Genomic DNA, 17,879 nt, shown 5'->3' with positions numbered 1-17,879 from the left:
CTGTTACCCTGACTGACTGGTCCTTTTGAAGCATTTCAAAACTGAGTGAGGGCCCGAAAAAAAGGAACACTCGTGCCTATATTTACACGATGCACCCCACTTGCACTGGTTTTCATTAAATGCATAGCATACACCTTTCCCGTATGGGGAAACATTACTAACGGAATGCTGCTGTTTAGAAAAGGGGGGCTTCTGGGGCACAATCAAGTTCAGCCAGAGGCCTACGTCTTTCATGCCCCATTTTAGATTGGGATAAATGGACATTTTTTGCCTAAAAGACTCATCATATTGATACCAACTATTCCCCCCAAAACTCCTGTAAGCGTCCAACACATTCTCCAAATGCTGGAACAACCCACTACATTTCTTCTGATGTTTTTCCCCTAAGATGCTAGAAAAAATACAGTATGCCTGTAACCATTAATTAAATGACCTTGTAATGGGCCTGCGCCTATCCTCATCCCCTTCCTCTTCGGCTTTTCTATCCGTTTTTGTTAGAAATTCCTTAGACCCCTTTCATACTGGGGCGGTTTGCAGGCGCTATTGCGCTAAAAATAGTGCCTGCAAACCCACCCGAAACAGCCGCTGCTGTGTCTCCAGTGTGAAAGCCCGGAGGCTTTCACACTGGAGCGGTGCGCTAGCAGGACGGGGAAAAAGTCCTGCTAGCAGCATCTTCGGAGCGATTTATACACCGCTCCTTCACTGTTCCTGCTCATTGAAATCAATGGGGCAGCGCGGCTATAATGCCAGCAAAGCGCCTCTGCAGAGGCGCTTTGCGGAGGTTTTTAACCCTTTCTCGGCTGCTAGCGGCTGAATACCGCAGCTAAAAAAACGACAGTAAAGCACCGCTAATAATAGCAGCGCTTTACTGCCGTCGCACCTCCCGCCCCCGTGTGAAAGGGGCCTTAGAGGAAGGTAAAAGGGACAGCAAATCCAAAAATTCACCTTTCCATATTTTCCCTTTCATAGATGCGGAAAGATGGAAGCCCAGGGGGGATAACTCACAGGGCAACGCCTCCTTAAAACAGTTTTCCGGCACCGCAGGGTTAACCACTACATGTGAAAGAGATTCAGCAACATGACCAGAATTCTGTACATTCAAAAAAGAATTAACTAGAGAAGGTATATTCAGTGAACCAGTTGACATTACTGAGGGACCCCCAGATGTCAGAGGGTTAACTGCCACAGCTGCGGGAGACCATACTGAAGTAGGAGCAGCAACATTCCCATTAGTTGACACATAAATTTTAGCTATATTAGACAATGATGATAACAATGTGTTACGCATATGATACTCACCAGGAACTCCAGCAGGTCCATCACAATCTTCGAGCGCCTGGCGCCTCCCCGTTCGGCTCCTCGGAAGGGCCAGATCACCTTCGGCTGCTGGGGGCAGGACCTGGTGTACTGAAAGAGAGTCACTCACCCCGGCCCTGCCTCTGTCACTACCGATGGGAGATGGAGAAAATGCCCACCTCCTTCTCTTGTCCCCGCGGCCTTATCTTCACCCAGCGCCACTTGCTCCTTGTCCCACAGTGGCAACCGCGCCATGTACTACGGCGCTGACTGCGCCAATCTCTCCCGCACCGACCACTCCATGCTCCACGGCTCCGATCCTTCCATGCTCCTGGACCCACAGTGATCCCCCTGCTGAAGCCACTGCCGCTCTCCTCTGTTGCCTGGCCAGCCATGGTATAGACACAGACATGCCGACCTCCTCTGTGAGAGCAACCTGCTGTACTTCTCCTGTTGTTTCTTCCAGACAAAGCCTCAGCCATTCATCTCCACCGCTGGCTGCCGCCTTCTCCAAAAGCTGCCTGACAAGTGTCTCCATGTCCTGAGGTAGGTGATGAATCTCTTCTTTACCAGACCTTCAGCATTTCAGCAAAACTCCTGGGACAGTGGTCCCTTTATATGAGCCCCACTGCTTCCAGAGAGTTCCATCCACTCTCATTGGCCCATTCCTACCTTCCCCAGGTGAGCTGGAAGGGCCAAATGTCCCCTGATTACCTGAAAAATCTGACCATCCTAATCAGCTAACACCTGGAGGGAAGGCAGAGGCAACCCCATGCAGGTGCACCCAAATAATTGTGCCCTCCTATTACATTAGCTTGGTTTGTGATTCTCCTGAGCTCCATCTGATCCTTATGTCCGGAGGGTATAATCTCTTCACAGTCAGCAAACATTTCACCTCTCCTGAATCACTGAGGGAGAATCTCACTGGCTCTATCTCCTGCAGAGCCACTAGACATAAATACAAGAAAGATTACCAGTTTCCAGTATCACACAGACAACTGCAGTGTGTAATACAATTGGGCTGATTTGCGAGGCGCAATGCATATTTCCATATTTACTAAATGTTTGCGCTGGTAATAGAGCGCAAATCCCCCATTTACTATAGCGATCTCGGCGCACGGGAGAATAAAATCTGTGTGCCACTATGGACATGGCGCGCGGCATCTTTAATTCAATATTAACAGAAGATGGAGGTGCCAATATTATGGGTGTAGTGGTTTAATATATCGGGTAGATAGTATTACCGTGGGTATGATAATGAATTAGTAAGTACTCTTCCGCAGCAACCCAATTCTTCCAGAGAGATGCACTTTATTGACTTCCAACACAGAACAAAGTCCAAAGTCCACAGATGACAAAAAATCCGACAGAGGAAATATAATTCAGAACCCCATGTTCCTAGGTCTGTGTGTTCACACACAGACAAGCCTCACTTAGAACTAGAAACCAGCTTGAATGTCCTCTATGAAATACTAGTCCACTAGGAGGGAGTTTCTGCTAGGTCAACCCAAAATACTCTTTGATCTTATTGTTACCCCCTCAAGTCTAATTACCATCAATAAATACTTCTTCTATGGTCCTTTAAACAATGTACCCTTAGATATGTGTAATTAGATTAGATTAACAGATACCACCTGAACACCCTTTGAAATGTTCAAATAGACTTGCATAAGATTAACACATCAAAGGGTCTTCAGCTGTCCCATTGCTATGTTAAAATTCAGTTGGACAAATCAACCAGTCAATTGAATTCTGGCCTGGTGAATATTGACTGTATGTGTATATACATATAATAATGTCCCACATAAATCGGTGAACATATTACAACAATGGGGTGATGTGAGGAAGTATAGTAACAACTGCCCAAGTCTCAAACATGCCCAAAATAGAATGAGAAAGTAACTTTTTCAAAGAAAGCCTGCTGTGCCTGCAAATACGTTTAGAACTGCGCAAGAACAATGTAAGCACTGCGCATGCACAATCGGCTCTTGCGCTCGGTCAAATGAGTTTGTTCGCTGTGCAGCCAAAATCTTAGTAAATGTCAAGCAACGTAAATGCAATTGCATGGGTTGAACAGGCGCACCTCTAAACTTGTGCACCTCTAAACTTGACAATTTTTTTTCAATGCTGGCTCACTTTTATGTATTTTTTTAAGTATATTTGCAAACAGGTCATGTTAGCATGTTACGTTGCCAACATGTGACATGCACCTTTGTTAATATTAGGTAAAAAGACTCTCGCTCCTCTAGCTCCTCCTAAAAGGGAATTTAACCTTCCCCCTCTAATGCATATGATTTCCTTGGGCTAGCTTTTGCTTTTAAAGGGGAACTCCACACTCCATTCTCCAATGCTCTTGGGTTCCCCCCTCTAATCTCTTGGATTTCCATGGGCTAACTTTTGCTTTTAAAGGGGAACTCCACACTCCATTCTCCAATGCTCTTGTCTCCCCCCTCTAACCCCTTGGATTTCCATGGGCTAACTTTTGTTTTTATAGGGGAACTCCACAATCCATTCCATTCTCCAAAGGCTGGGAGCTGCCTTCACCAATACAAACCACATCCTTTTTCAGAGCATATAACAGGGCCAGCTAGGAAAGGGGCAAGAAGAGCGATCGCCCAACCCCCTCTCGAACCATACAAGGCCACATCCACTCAACATAGCTGGCTGCCTTTGGGGCATGTTGGGCTCAGCCCAATACCAACCACAAAGCACCTTGTACCCACTAGTTTAAAGGGGCTTTCCACATTCTGTAAAGCCCCCTGTCTGCAGCCCCCCACAGACCCAGCCTAGGGTTGTGTGTAAGAGGCTCTTGTCCCCCTGAATATGGGAACAAGGTGGTTGACTTTTGGTGTTCCCGAGGCCCTCCTGCCACCAAGCATACACCCCCTTTCATGGGCTGGCTTGTTGTGTGTTTTGCTAGGGGTGTGTTAGTGTTTGGGAGGGGCATATTATTTTTTTTATTTTGGGGTGGGATTTTTCACGTGGAGGTTCTCTTTTTAAGCTTTAACAGACCCAAATGACCTTGTATGTATGGGGGGGCTGATTTTTGTCCCTTAGGGTGGGACCTGGGCTCCCATACCCATTTTAAGGCTAATAACTAGAAGATAAGCCAGCCAAGTGGGGACTAGAAAATTTAACAAGTCAGTTCCCATAGACTGCAATGGTATTTGTTGTCTAACTTTTACCCATATTAGGCTGTTTGTTTGCCCCCCTGGACTGGGGGATGTTTGTCCCATCCATAATTTTGTAGCATGCGGGATGATGTGCTTAATTTTGGATAGGGGGGTGGCTTATTTTGTGCTAGCTGCATTTGGGTTGGTCTGGGCATGCTCAGGGACTTTGCTTTTTTTTCTTCTTTTTTGTGTGAACAGCACTTGGATGTTTCTGGGCATGCTCAGAGAGTGTGTTTTTTTGTTTAATAATTTAAGGACGTCCTTAACAGGTGTACCCACTTTGAAGTTCTGTCTCTACACATTTTGTGTGAAGAAGAGGCAAGATTGGTGTGTGTCAAGAGAGTACATTTGGGTGTCCTTATAGAATTTGTAACGCATGTATTTTCTATTTGTATTTTGTTTATTATGTCTTTGCAAAACAGATGTGTTTTAGAGCAAGTTTTTTTACTTTGTTTTAATGTATTTTTTTTGGGGGGGGGGGATATTTTACCCAGAAATATTTTTGATGTTGTCAATGTGTCGGTTGTAGGTTGTTTCACTTTGATTTAATTGTCTGTGCTGCATTCTTTCAAAATCTTCCTCAAGATGTGTCAAATTAATGTTAAAATCCTTAATAGATGTCCGTTTGTGGGCGCACTCCTGTTAATTTCCTTTGCAAAATGTTCAGACCAGATCTCAAATTAACATACATGTGTTTTTTGCTTTCCTTGCTCTTTTCAAAGTCCTGTTTTGTTGACCAATAACTTTGTTTTATGTGTTTTGTTAATTTTCATGCAACAGATTTCCCAGCTGCAGCTTAACTAGGCTGATTGGCATGGCAAAACAAATAAAGGTGTGATTTGTCTAAAAGTTACTTTCCTGGTGCCTTCATGGTAGCATATGCATGGATTGTGCGTATGCTGCCATGGATAAGGAAAATTACAGAGAGGTAAGTATTCAATTTTCCATTTTAGCACAGTGGTTCTCAGCCTCAGTCCTCAAGTACCCCCAACAGGACATGTTTTGGGAATTTATCTTAGCTAAAATAGGTGTCCAAAATACAAAGCCATTGACTGTGATTTAAAGCACCTGGGCAAGATGAAGGAAAACCTGCAAACATGGCCTAACAAAATAAGTGCAGCGCAAAAAGAAAACTAAAAGAGAGAAATAAAGAGTCCAATCATTATATAGATCCAATCAAAAGTTCATAAATTCCAATGGGAAATAAGCCTCTTCTGGGTACACCCACATTAATCCCTATCCAAGCGATATGGTACATCAATGAATAAGATTGTGCTTACCAGATCCAGTTGACCCCTTAATTACAGGGGGTCATAGGAGGCATGAATGAACCAGTGGCACACTGCTGGGCTAGCGGTCATCTGCAGATCAAGTGGATTCCTTAATTACTGGAGGTCCCATCAGGTCTAGATGTAACACTGACACACTGCTGGGCTAGCTGTCATCTGCTAGATGCACTCATCCGATGCACAGAGGGATCCGTGAGACCCAGGGAGATCCGTATTGAAGTGGCAAGATAATCGGCAATGATCCCCAGATAAAAATATAAATACCGTATTTATCGGCGTATAACACGCACTTTTTTCCCCTTAAAATTAGGGGAAAATCGTGGGTGCATGTTATACGCTGATCCCCGCTAATTGTGAGCTATCGGCGGCGATCGCCACCGACATTCACATAGCGAGTATTTTTAAATATGGCGCCGCGGAGTTCGGAGGGACTCGGCGGAGCTGAACGAGTGCCGCCGAAATCACAGAGCCGAGATACACATAGTCGAGTGTATTCTCTCTTTCCGCGCCGCTCACAGTCACGCCCAGTCCCGCCATTGGACCTGTGTTATGTCCATCATAGGGCGGGACTGTGAGCGGCGCCGGAAAGAGCCGAATACACTCGACTATGTGTATCTTGGCGGCGTTCGTTCAGTTCCGGCGCCGACTCCCTCCGAATTCCGCGGCGCCATATTTAAAACATGTGTATGTGTATGTCGGCGGCGGCGGTAGCCATGGACACTGGGGGCAAGGCTGCACTGGGGCAAAGTTGCACTGACAAGGCTGCACTGGGGCAAAGCTGCACTAACAAGGCTGCACACTGACAAGGCTGCACTGACAAGGCTGCACTGGGGCAAAGCTGCACTGACAAGGCTGCACTGGGGCAAAGCTGCACTGACAAGGCTGCACTGGGGAAAAGCTGCACTGACAAGGCTGCACTGGGGCAAAGCTGCACTGACAAGGCTGCACTGACAAGGCTGCACTGGGGCAAAGCTGCACTGACAAGGCTGCAATGGAAACTGGGTCAAGGCTGCACTGACACTGAAAAGGCTGCAATGACACTAACAAGGCTGCAGATGAACACTGATGAGGCTGCATTGATGGGCATTTTAATGTAAGTTTCTTTTCCTTAAACTTCCCTCCTAAAAGTATTTTTCCCTAAAATTCTCTCCTAAACTTGGGGTGCATGTTATACGCCGGCGCGTGTTATACGCCGATAAATACGGTATATAAAAAAAAATCTAAGAGCGATCCATATGTAAAATGGTTTCCAACTTTAATTCAAAGTGAGTAATATAAGGAAAGGACGCTCAAATAGCGCCAAAACATGTAAAAGATGAAGCGGCTGTAATAACAGTAAGACAGACTGTTCGCGTCAGAACAGCTGTCATCCAAAGGTGTCTACGGGTGACGTCGGTCATGTAGCTCCGCCCCCGTACGCGCCCCGTTACGTCACTGAGGACTTCGTCAGCGAGGGTGGAGTACACCCGTCACCCGTGGACCTAAATATACCCGCTGTCTATCAAATTGGGAGTGTCAAGTGCATCGGAACCGGAAGTCCCCGCCTGGAAATCCTCTCCTGAGCTCAATGGGGACATCATCCCAATCCAAAGCTGAAGGTTTAAAAATAAATAAATAAATAAAAGCATAGTAACTAATCCACACAACAAATCAATCATGAGATATAAATGCCAAAAATTGATCATTGATTGCAAAAGGATTTATAGAGATATCATGTAGCTAAAAAAATATATATTCAAATATATTAAAATATGTTATGATACATTAAACACCCGCGGCCATCTCTAGCTGTTAGTAAAGCATTTAAAAGTACTTCAATTGTTTGAGAAACACTCGCATAAAAATATAAACTTATCAACTCATAGAATAGGTATCTTAAAAAACAAAAAAGCAGAGGTAAAAAAGGAGCAACAGTAAAAGATACAATAATATATATTAAACACAGAGTGCATTAGATCATTTGTTAGAAATAAAACAATTAAGATCGAACTCAACATTTAGTCCTCACGCTTGGGTCAGTATATTGACTACTTCCTGAAACCTCTGGTCACTACTACCACTGCTTTCTTGAAAGATACGAAGCACATTATTAATATTGTGGAAAATTTACCTTTTAATGAAAACAGTATATTGGTAACAGCCGATGTTGGCTCACTTTATACTATTATTGGACACTCCGATGCCATTTGCTCTGTCCAATGGGCTCTTGATAAATCTAATTTACCCCCTCAACTCAGTGCATTTATTGTGAAAGCATTGGAGTTTTGCTTAGCCAGGAATTACTTCTGGTATGGAGGTAAATTCTTCTTGCAAATTCTCTGTGTAGCCATGGGCGCTTGGTTTGCGCCGAGCATCGCCAACTTATTCATGACACACTGGGAAGAGGATTTTGTCTTTGGTAGCAGACCACCTCAGTTGGTCTGCTACCAAAGATATATAGATGATCTGTTCGTGATCTGGGAGGGAGACCTAATTAGTCTCCAGTTATTTATGTCCAGACTTAATGGCAACACCAAAAATATCCGCTTGTCTTGGAATTCTGATGCTATGAGCATAGCTTTCCTAGGCTTGGAGATTTTTAAGCATGAAGGCGCATTCGAACACGCAATTATTGCAAGCCCACTGATAGGAATGGCTATATTCCTCTGGATAGTTGCCATCATAACACATGGCTGATGAACATTCCCAGGGGGCAGTTTATACGCCTACGTCGTTTCTTGGATAGTGACTAAACACACAAGCTAACATTATGGCAGAGAAATTTGTACAAAAGGGCTATATGAAAACTCATATTATGGACGAACTATTGAAAGTGGGTTCTCTGGATAGATCCACTCTAGTGGCAGAATCTAATAGGATAAAAAATGTGACCCAGGATGGTTCCCAATTCAGGATAATTCTGGATTACAATATTCAATATAAAAAAATAGAAAAGATTATTTTAAAACATTGGGATATTTTAAAAAAAGACAATGTTTTAGGACCCACGCTCCCAGTGCGTCCGAGATTTATCTATAGACTCCCACGTACCTTGCGTGACTTATTAGCTCCGGGTGTAGTTGATCCCCCTGTTATTAAAGAAAACCGTATTTTTAATTTCATGTCGGGCTTTTACGCATGCGGAAAATGCCCAGCATGCAGGCAATGTAAATCCAATAATAAGAGGAAGAAAGTTTTCACTGCTAGTGCTACTGGCAAAAATTATCAAATAAAAAACCTAATCACATGTGACACTGTAGGCGTGGTTTACATGCTACAGTGCATATGTGGTCTCCAGTACGTGGGACGGACCTCAAGACCACTGGGGGTCCGTATCTCAGAGCATGTAAATAACATTAAACGAGGTCTTAAGTCTCACTCGGTGTCCAAACACTTCAGAACATATCATAATAAAGACCCAAAACAACTGCTATTCTGGGGTATAGAAAAGGTCACAAAACATTGGAGGGGGGGTAATTTTATAAGACAACTTAGCCAGAGAGAATCTTTCTGGATACATGAAACCAGAGTGTCAGTCCCGAGATATATATACTACCCAAGCGTGAGGACTAAATGTTGAGTTCGATCTTAATTGTTTTATTTCTAACAAATGATCTAATGCACTCTGTATTTAATATATATTTATATATTATTGTATCTTTTACTGTTGCTCCTTTTTTACCTCTGCTTTTTTGTTTTTTAAGATACCTATTCTATGAGTTGATAAGTTTATATTTTTATGCAAGTGTTTCTCAAACAATTGAAGTACTTTTAAATGCTTTACTAACAGCTAGAGATGGCCGCGGGTGTTTAATGTATCATAACATATTTTAATATATTTGAATATATATTTTTTTAGCTACATGATATCTCTTTAAATCCTTTTGCAATCAATGGCATTTTTTGGCATTTATATCTCATGATTGATTTGTTGTGTGGATTAGTTACTATGCTTTTATTTATTTATTTATTTTTTAAACCTTCAGCTTTGGATTGGGATGATGTCCCCATTGAGCTCAGGAGAGGATTTCCTATCGGGGACTTCCGGTTCTGACGCTCTTGACACTCCCAATTTGATAGACAGCGGGTATATTTAGGTCCATGGGTGACGGGCGTACTCCACCCTCGCTGACAAAGTCCTCAGTGACGTAATGCCGTGTACGGGGGCGGAGCTACATGACCGACGTCACCCGCAGTCATCTCTTGCTGACAGCTGTTCGGACACAAACAGTCTGTCTTACTATTATTACAGCCGCTTCATCTTTTACATGTTTTGGCGCTATTTGAGCGTCCTTTCCTTATATTACTCACTTTGAATTAAAGTTGGAAACCATTTTACATATGGATCGCTCTTAGATGTTTTTTTTATATATTTATATTTTTATCTGGGGATCATTGCCGATTATCTTGCCACTTCAATACGGATCTCCCTGGGTCTCACGGATCCCTCTGTGCATCGGATGAGTGCATCTAGCAGATGACAGCTAGCCCAGCAGTGTGTCAGTGTTACATATAGACCTGATGGGACCTCCGGTACAGTGGCGTAACTAGAATCTTCAGGGCCCCGGTGCAAGAAACCATGAAGGGCCCCCACCAGTGGCGTTGCTAGGTCTACAAAAGATCTCGGGCTAGAGCCCATAGCAGCTAAGTAAGGAAAGTCATACCCTTTGGCGGGCATACACATATATATAATATATATGTGTATGTATGTGTATGTGTATATATACATACACATACATAATATATATCTCGTTACATATCTGAATGCAGATCCCCCACTTACATCAGGGTCCCCAGGGATCCACCACCTACATCAGGGTCCCCAGAGAGCCCCCCCTTACATCAGGGTCCTTAGAGAGCCTCCCCCTATATTAGGGTCCCCAGAGAGTCTCCCTCCTTACATAAGGGTCCCCAGGGATCCCCCCCTTACATCAGGGTCCCCAGGGATCCCCCCCTTACATCAGGGTACCCAGAGAGCCCCACTTACATCAGAGTTCCCAGGGAGCCCCTCCTTACATCAGGGTCCCCAGAGAGCCCCCCCTTACATCAGGGTCCCCAGAGAGCCTCCCCTTACATCAGGGTCCCCAGAGAGCCTCCCCCTATATTATGGTCCCCATAGATTCTCCCCTTACATCAGGGTTCCCAGAGAACCCTCCTTACATCAGGGTCCCCAGGGAGCCCTCCTTACATCAGGGTCCCCAGAGAGCCCCCCCCCCCCTACATTAGGGTCCCTAGAGAGCCTCCCCTTACATCAGGATCCCAAGAGAGCCTCCCTACTTATATTAGGGTCCTCAGAGCCCCTTCATTACATCAGGGTCCCCAGAGAGCTCCCCTTAACATCAAGGTCCCCAGAGAGCCCCTCCTTTCATCAGGGTCCCCAGAGAGCCCCTCCTTACATCAGGGTCCCCAGAGAGCCCCTCCTTACATCAGGGTCCCCTGAGAGCTCCCCTTAACATCAAGGTCCCCAGAGAGCCCCTCCTTACATCAGGGTCCCCAGAGAGCCTCCCCCTACATAAGGGTCCCTAGAAAGCTTACCCTTGCATAAGGGTCCCCAGAGAGCCTCCCCCTACATTAGGGTCCCCAGAGATCCTCACCTTACATCAGCGTCCCCAGAGAGCCTCCCCTTACATCAGGGTCCCCAGAGAACCCCCCTTACATCAGTGTCCCCCGGGAGCCCTCCTTACATCACGGTTGCCAGAGAGCCCCCCCTACATTAGGGTCCCTAGGGAGCCTCCCCTTACATCAGGATCCCCAGAGAGTCTCCCCTTACATCAGGGTCCTTAGAGAGCCTCCCCCTATATTAGGGTCCCCAGAGAGCCTCCCTCCTTACATCAGGGTCCCCAGGGATCCCCCCTTACATCAGGGTTCCCAGAGAGCCCCACTTACATCAGGGTTCCCAGAGAGCCCCACTTACATCAGGGTTCCCAGAGAGCCCCACTTACATCAGGGTTCCCAGAGAGCCCCCCTACATCAAGGTCCCCAGAGAGTCCCCTCCTTACGTCAGGGTCCCCAGAGACCCCTTTCCTTACATCAGGGTCCCCAGAGACGTAAGCTAGCAAGTGGGTGTGGTGCTGCGCTAATCCTGGTAACTAAACAAATGCATGAGTGCAACCATGCTACAATGTTGACGAGTCAGAGGCTAGTCGCCTAACGTGAATGTGGGGTGTGAATAATCATCAAACACCATTGTAAGAGAATAAAATATAAATATACTCCGCCCAGTGTAAAACGTGAATAAATTGGGACTATGAAAATTGCAATAATAGCATCAACATAAGCAGTTAAAAGGCATGCAGTGTCGGACTAAACATATAGTGCATATGTAGGCAAGTGGGCGACTAAAACATTAATAGCACAATATACAACTTCCAGAAAAATAAAAATAAAACAAAAAAGTGCAATGTTACACTGTACGTCCGGAGAGATTACAATGCCTGTGGAAATGCAAAAAAGTGTCCAGTGCAAACAATATGTACTCAAAAATTGTCTAAAGCCATAAATACAGTCCAAAGAAAGGTGGCTTGTGTAACAGCAAAATCTGCAATGATTCATCAATCCTCAAAGTGCCAAACAGTGAGATGCAAGCAGCAAACTTGATTCTAAAATCAGTCACTTTGAAAAGGTGAAAAGTGTGAAGTGTAAAGACCAGTCCTCTTCATGCAGCAATCCTACACTGGTGGATAATGGCCCCTTACCTCATTGTACTGAGGTTACAGCATAATTCAGTCACCGCTTATGGCAGCTCCTAGATTGTACACGCTGCCCCGCCCAGACACGCCCATAAGACTCCCCTAGTCATTGTTGTATTGGTTGTTGTATAAATTTATTTTTCCTTTGTTGACATTCACATCATGTGTTGTCAAAACTACTTTAATACAAACCATCTGTGTCTTGAGTCAGTTAAACAATCTACACGACCCATACATAGGTAATAATCCTAATTCATACTGACAAATCATACACAACATACAGTTACCGTATTTATTGGCGTATAACACGCACTTTTTTCCCCTTAAAATCAGGGGAAAATCGTGGATGCGTGTTACGATCCCCACTAATTGTGATCTATCAGAGCGATCGCCGCCGACATTCACATAGCATGTAGTTTTAAATATGGCGCCGCGGAGTTCGGAGGGACTCGGCGGAGCTGAACGAGCGCCGCCGAGATCACAGTGACTGGGCGCAGCCGAGTTGTTTTCTTCCCTCTTCTCTTCTTCCGACATGACGCTCTCTCCAGCTGGAATGCTCTCTGAGCATTCCAGCTGGAGAGGCCCCTTATGAGGTCCCAGTCCCAGCATGCCCCGGGACGGTGACCTCATAAGGGGGTGGGGTCACCGCCTATATAAGTAATTACGGAGCGCTCACACAGCATTCCAGCGGGAGAGAGTGTTGTGTCAACATGAAGAAAAGAGGGAAGAAGACAACGTACAAGACCGGGCCACTGCTAGCAAAAGAGCGGCAGAAGATAGCGGAGGAGGTGGCAGAAGATCCAGACACCGGGAGAAAAGGCCAGAGAGAGCTGAGAAGAACCGGATACCGGAAGAAGACCCCCAAAGTCGGAAGAAGACCCCGGAGCTGCCTAATAAATTACTTTAAAAACCTGTGTATTGAAACTTTTTTTCCCTAGATGAATGGGTAGGGGTACCCCATACTCATTCACATAGCGTGGGGGGCCGGGATCTGGGGGTCCCCTTATTAAAGGGGTCTCTCGATTTCCGATAAGCCCCTCGCCCGCAGACCCCGACAACCAACGGCCAGGTTTGTCGGGAAGAGGTCCTTGTCCTCATCAACATGGGGATAAGGTACTTTGGGGGGGGCGCAGGGCCCCCCTCCCCCAAAGCACCCACCCCCCATGTTGAGGGCATGCGGCCTGGTACGGTTTAGGGGGGGGGGCGCTCGCTCGTCCCCACCCCCTTTCCTGACCGGCCGGGCTGCGTGCTCGGTTAAGGGTCTGGTATGGATTTTGGGGGACCCCCACGCCGTTTTTTTGGAGTAGGGGTTCCCCTTAAAATCCATACCAGATCTAAGGGCCTGGTATGTCCCTGGAGGGGAACCCATGCCGGTTTTTTATTTAAAATTTGGCATGGAGTTCCCCCTCAAGATTCATACCAAACACAGTGCCTGGCATTGGCGGGGATCCATATTGGATCCCCGTACCAGTGTGAACCCAGCTTGCAAGGTGTCAATCTCGCCGATAAAAGCGGCGAGATTGACACAATATCAGACAACAATACAGAAGTTGACCAAAGGGTGGTGGTAAAGAGCTGAAAAACCATGTGATTTGGTGAAAGTTGGCTGGAAAAGTCCTGCCGTCTGTATGCAATACAAACTTATGGCCAACGCCCTTTGTACAAAAATCCAAGGGAAAGTTTGTACAAAGTCCTATCGTGTGTATAGGGCTTTAGGGTCGCCATAGATGTTAGAAGCTGGCCATACAATCAACTTTAGATTTTCCAAAATGATATTATAAGAGAACCTACCTAATCTAGACAATTATTTGTATCCAGTCAGACAGGCCATTGCACTACATAGTTGTGGGTAGATCTAAATCAGATGTGTGTGGGGAGCTTCAAGGGGTTATAAACCCTCAGGATTTTTCACCTTGATGAATTAAGGTGAAAAACCTTTGTGCTGCAGCACCCTCCCAGAGCCCCCCTTTTTCTTGCCTGAGCCGATCATTCCAGCGACGGGGACGGGCACAGCAGCTCCAACCGCTGACTCAGATCCTCATTGGATAGATTGATAGCAGCAGGAGCCATTGGCTCCTGCTGCTGTCAATCAAATACAATGACACAGGAGCCGGGGGCGGGGCCGAGTCCTGCTGTCTGTGTCAATGGACGCAGCAGCAGGACTTGGGAGAGCACCTGCACAAGTGTCCAGTTGGAAAGTGGCTCTCCGTAGGGGCACTCGAGAAGAGGAGGAGGCAGGAGCGCCACAGGGGGACCCCAGAAAAGGAGGATCAGTGCCACTCTGTGCAAAACCCTTGCACAGAGGAGGCAAGTATGTTTGTTATTTTAAAAAAACAAACCTTGACAATCACTTTAAGAGGGGATTTGCCTTCACTTTGGAGGGATTTCCTGTCACTTCCAGTTGAATCTCTGGAAGAGTAAGTCAAGGAAAATCTTCCTAATGGAACAGCAAAAAAACCTTTCCCCACCCAGAACTAAAAAGGAAAAGGTTTGGTTTTAAATATTCTTAGAATTAGAATTCCAGGTGTGGCAATTTGGAGCAATGTTGGTATGTTTGTGCCAGACCTGAGGGATCCCCGTGGAAGCTGGAAATCATTGTGGTAGACACTGTTACTACTACAGCTGCATTTTGCACATAGGAGGTCGCTTGCTCAGCACTGACATCATTCAAGAATAATTTTCTAAAAGAAAGTAAAGCGTTTCCCTGATTGGACAAGGTGGAGAGGTGGGGAGGTGATGTCACAAACTCCACCTTTTCCAATCGGAGAACACTTTACATCCATTGAGAAAATGCAAAGTGTTTTCTGAATGGCTCACATGCCAAGCTAATGACTTCCTGTGTTCAGTAAGCAGAAGCGCAGCCGCCATGAGACCCGAAAACTAATGGAGATCAGTGTGGAAGCAGAGCCTACTACAGAGATTTCCAGCTTTCATGGGGACCCCACAGCTATGGTATAGTATACTGTACATACTTACCTTGGTCCAAGCTGAACCAATGGATCTATGGAAAAATTGCCATATATCAATTTCAGCTTTAAGTCCAAATGTATTGTATGTGTAATCAAACATATATTGTGACAGTTCTGGACAATTCCCAGGATTCAGGTAGCCAATTCACTTAAAAGATTACAGCTGCAGGCTAAGAGTCAATTCTGTTGTCACTGGAAATGCTTTCCGAATTCTGTGTGAATTTTTCTCTTCCACCATTATAATATTCTAAGAGCTGTTGGTTGTCAGTGTAGAGAACTTACCTATAATTTGTAGGGGTCCTATTCTTCTCTGTATGTCCTTCACAAGACTTGGATGCTGCACTCTGCAGATGAACTCTGACCTCTGATCTTCTGGCAGTGTTGGGGTGAAGAGCAGACTGGCTGTACAGCTGTATGTGTTATCTGACTGTCTCTGGTGTTCACTGATTTCACTCTGGTATTTATTGTTATCAACAGCAAGATATCTGTCTGTCCCCATCTCCTTCTTATACCATTCCGCAGTCAGATCCTCAGGGAAATATCCAGAGATTTTCACTTGTATTTTGGACTCAGTGTTGAGTTTGAGGTCAGATGAATTTATCTCTTCAATGTGTGGATGACAAGGAAGATCTAAGGAGTAATCCAAAATAATCAATCCAAACAAGGAAGATATTATAATTTATACAAGCACATGTTATAATGTATTTTACAAAGGATGTATTATGAAAATGTATATTGTTCTTTAAGGATTCTGAACTTTTTCACACTCAGCAGAGTACTTAGAAAGATTATTTAGATATCAGTTGGTCCTTCTGGTAATCGCTCAGAATGGTGGAAGTAGTAATGCTGGTGATACCACTATAAACTCAAAATCCTTAAAGCGGAACTTCACCCATAACAAATTGATAAAAAATAATTCTCTTTAGCAAGGAACATACATTCCAGAACAAAAACCACTTCCGCCGTCTTCCGCGGCTTTCTCGGGCTCTCCCGTCTCCCCGGATCGGCATTGATCGTCTCTTGGCTATGGTAACCCAGTAGCGATGACCTGACATCCCTTCTGGTTTACCTTGATGTCAATGACGCAATTTAAATATTTTATTATTTGAAAACACTGATCCTGGTGTTCTGAATGCTTTTAAGGGCAGAGGAGGGATTTGGTGTCTTATAGACACCAGATCTCTCCATAAAGAGTACCTGTCATTGTCTATTACTGTCACAAGGATGTTTAGAATCCCTTGTGACAGCAATAAAAGTGATCAAGAAAAAAAATAAAAGCAACAGTGTAAAAATAAAAAATAAATTGTAATTTAAATAAAATGTAAACTCCCCCCGTCCCCCCATGCTCATGCACAAAGGTCCTGCATACACGCAAACATCAACTGCCCCACACATGTGAGATATCACAGCGAAGGTCAGATGATGAGCAGTAATTCTAGCACCAGACCTCCTCTGTAAATCTAAAGTGGTAACCTGTAAAGGCTTTTAAAGCGTCACCTATGGATATTAAAATTTGCGGTGTTAGTTATCATTGCAATGACATGCGCAATTTTAAAGCATGACATGTGTGTTACCTATTTACTCAGGGTAACATTGTCTTTTATAGTTTAGAAAAAAATTGGGTTATGTGCTTTTTTGCATGAAAATTCAAAATTTTTTATTTTTTCAAAAAATATTGCATTTGACAAACCACTGCGCAAATACCGGGCGATATATAAAATTGCAAAACCCACCAATGTATTCTCTAGGGTCTGTGCTTTAAAAAAATACATATAATGTTTCAGGGTTCTAAATCATATTCTAGCAAAAAATACTGATTGTTACATGTAAACAAAAAGAGTCAGAAAAGAACTGGTGTGGAAGTGGATAATTATGCCACCACAATGAGTGTGCGCTGTAAATTGTCTCCAGCATTGTTCCTGTTTCTTGTTGCTGGAGGTTGGCATGTTGCTGAAGCCCAGAGCCCCTGAGCAGCAGTAAATTTTTAGGCTGTCAGCAGATCGGCCTCTACATTTTTGACAGTGCCAAAAAATAGAGAGCATCTGAGCATGTCTAGAGAAGGGTAAGACAGTGTATTACTGAATTTTAAGAAAGTATAGGCACTTATTTTTAATGTTTTTTGTAGCTATAGAAGGGGCCAGCCTGAAGTGATCTAACAGGACTTAATTTTCTAAAGTAAAGTTCCACTTTAGTTTTGCTGGATCCTTAGTCCTCCAAATACACACAAATACACTAAGTACTTGTAACTAAACACCCCCACTTGTAATGTGTGTTGGATTAGCCCAGTCTGTTACACACATTGGACAGAGCCAGAATCACTGACGAGCCCCCACAACCTTGTGATTTGGGGACTTTGATGGACATCTTGATAGGGTGTGTAGGAGAGATCATGTCCTAACATACTGTATTCAGAGATACAAACAGATGATGTGTGTTGACATATTGAAGTCTTCCGAAATTGATAAAGATGACATCTCCCATGTT

General features: G+C 44.6%; 1 protein-coding gene across 1 annotated transcript in view; it reads right to left on the bottom strand.

The window, feature by feature from the left end:
* Positions 1 to 2,101: 2,101 nt before the first annotated feature.
* The window catches only part of LOC141147988 (uncharacterized), a 97,461-nt gene continuing 81,683 nt past the window's right edge, over positions 2,102 to 17,879 (bottom strand). The window contains exons 11-12 of the mRNA XM_073635144.1: positions 15,678 to 16,025; positions 2,102 to 2,244 (exon numbers count right to left, since the gene is read on the bottom strand). Coding sequence (XP_073491245.1) covers positions 2,102 to 2,244; positions 15,678 to 16,025 — 491 coding nt within the window. The remainder of the gene's footprint in view (positions 2,245 to 15,677; positions 16,026 to 17,879) is intronic.

The sequence above is a fragment of the Aquarana catesbeiana genome, linkage group LG06, assembly GCF_042186555.1.
Source record: "Aquarana catesbeiana isolate 2022-GZ linkage group LG06, ASM4218655v1, whole genome shotgun sequence".
NCBI lineage: Eukaryota > Metazoa > Chordata > Amphibia > Anura > Ranidae > Aquarana > Aquarana catesbeiana.
Note: the sequence above shows the minus strand (reverse complement) of the source record. Positions and strands in the feature narration are given on the sequence as shown.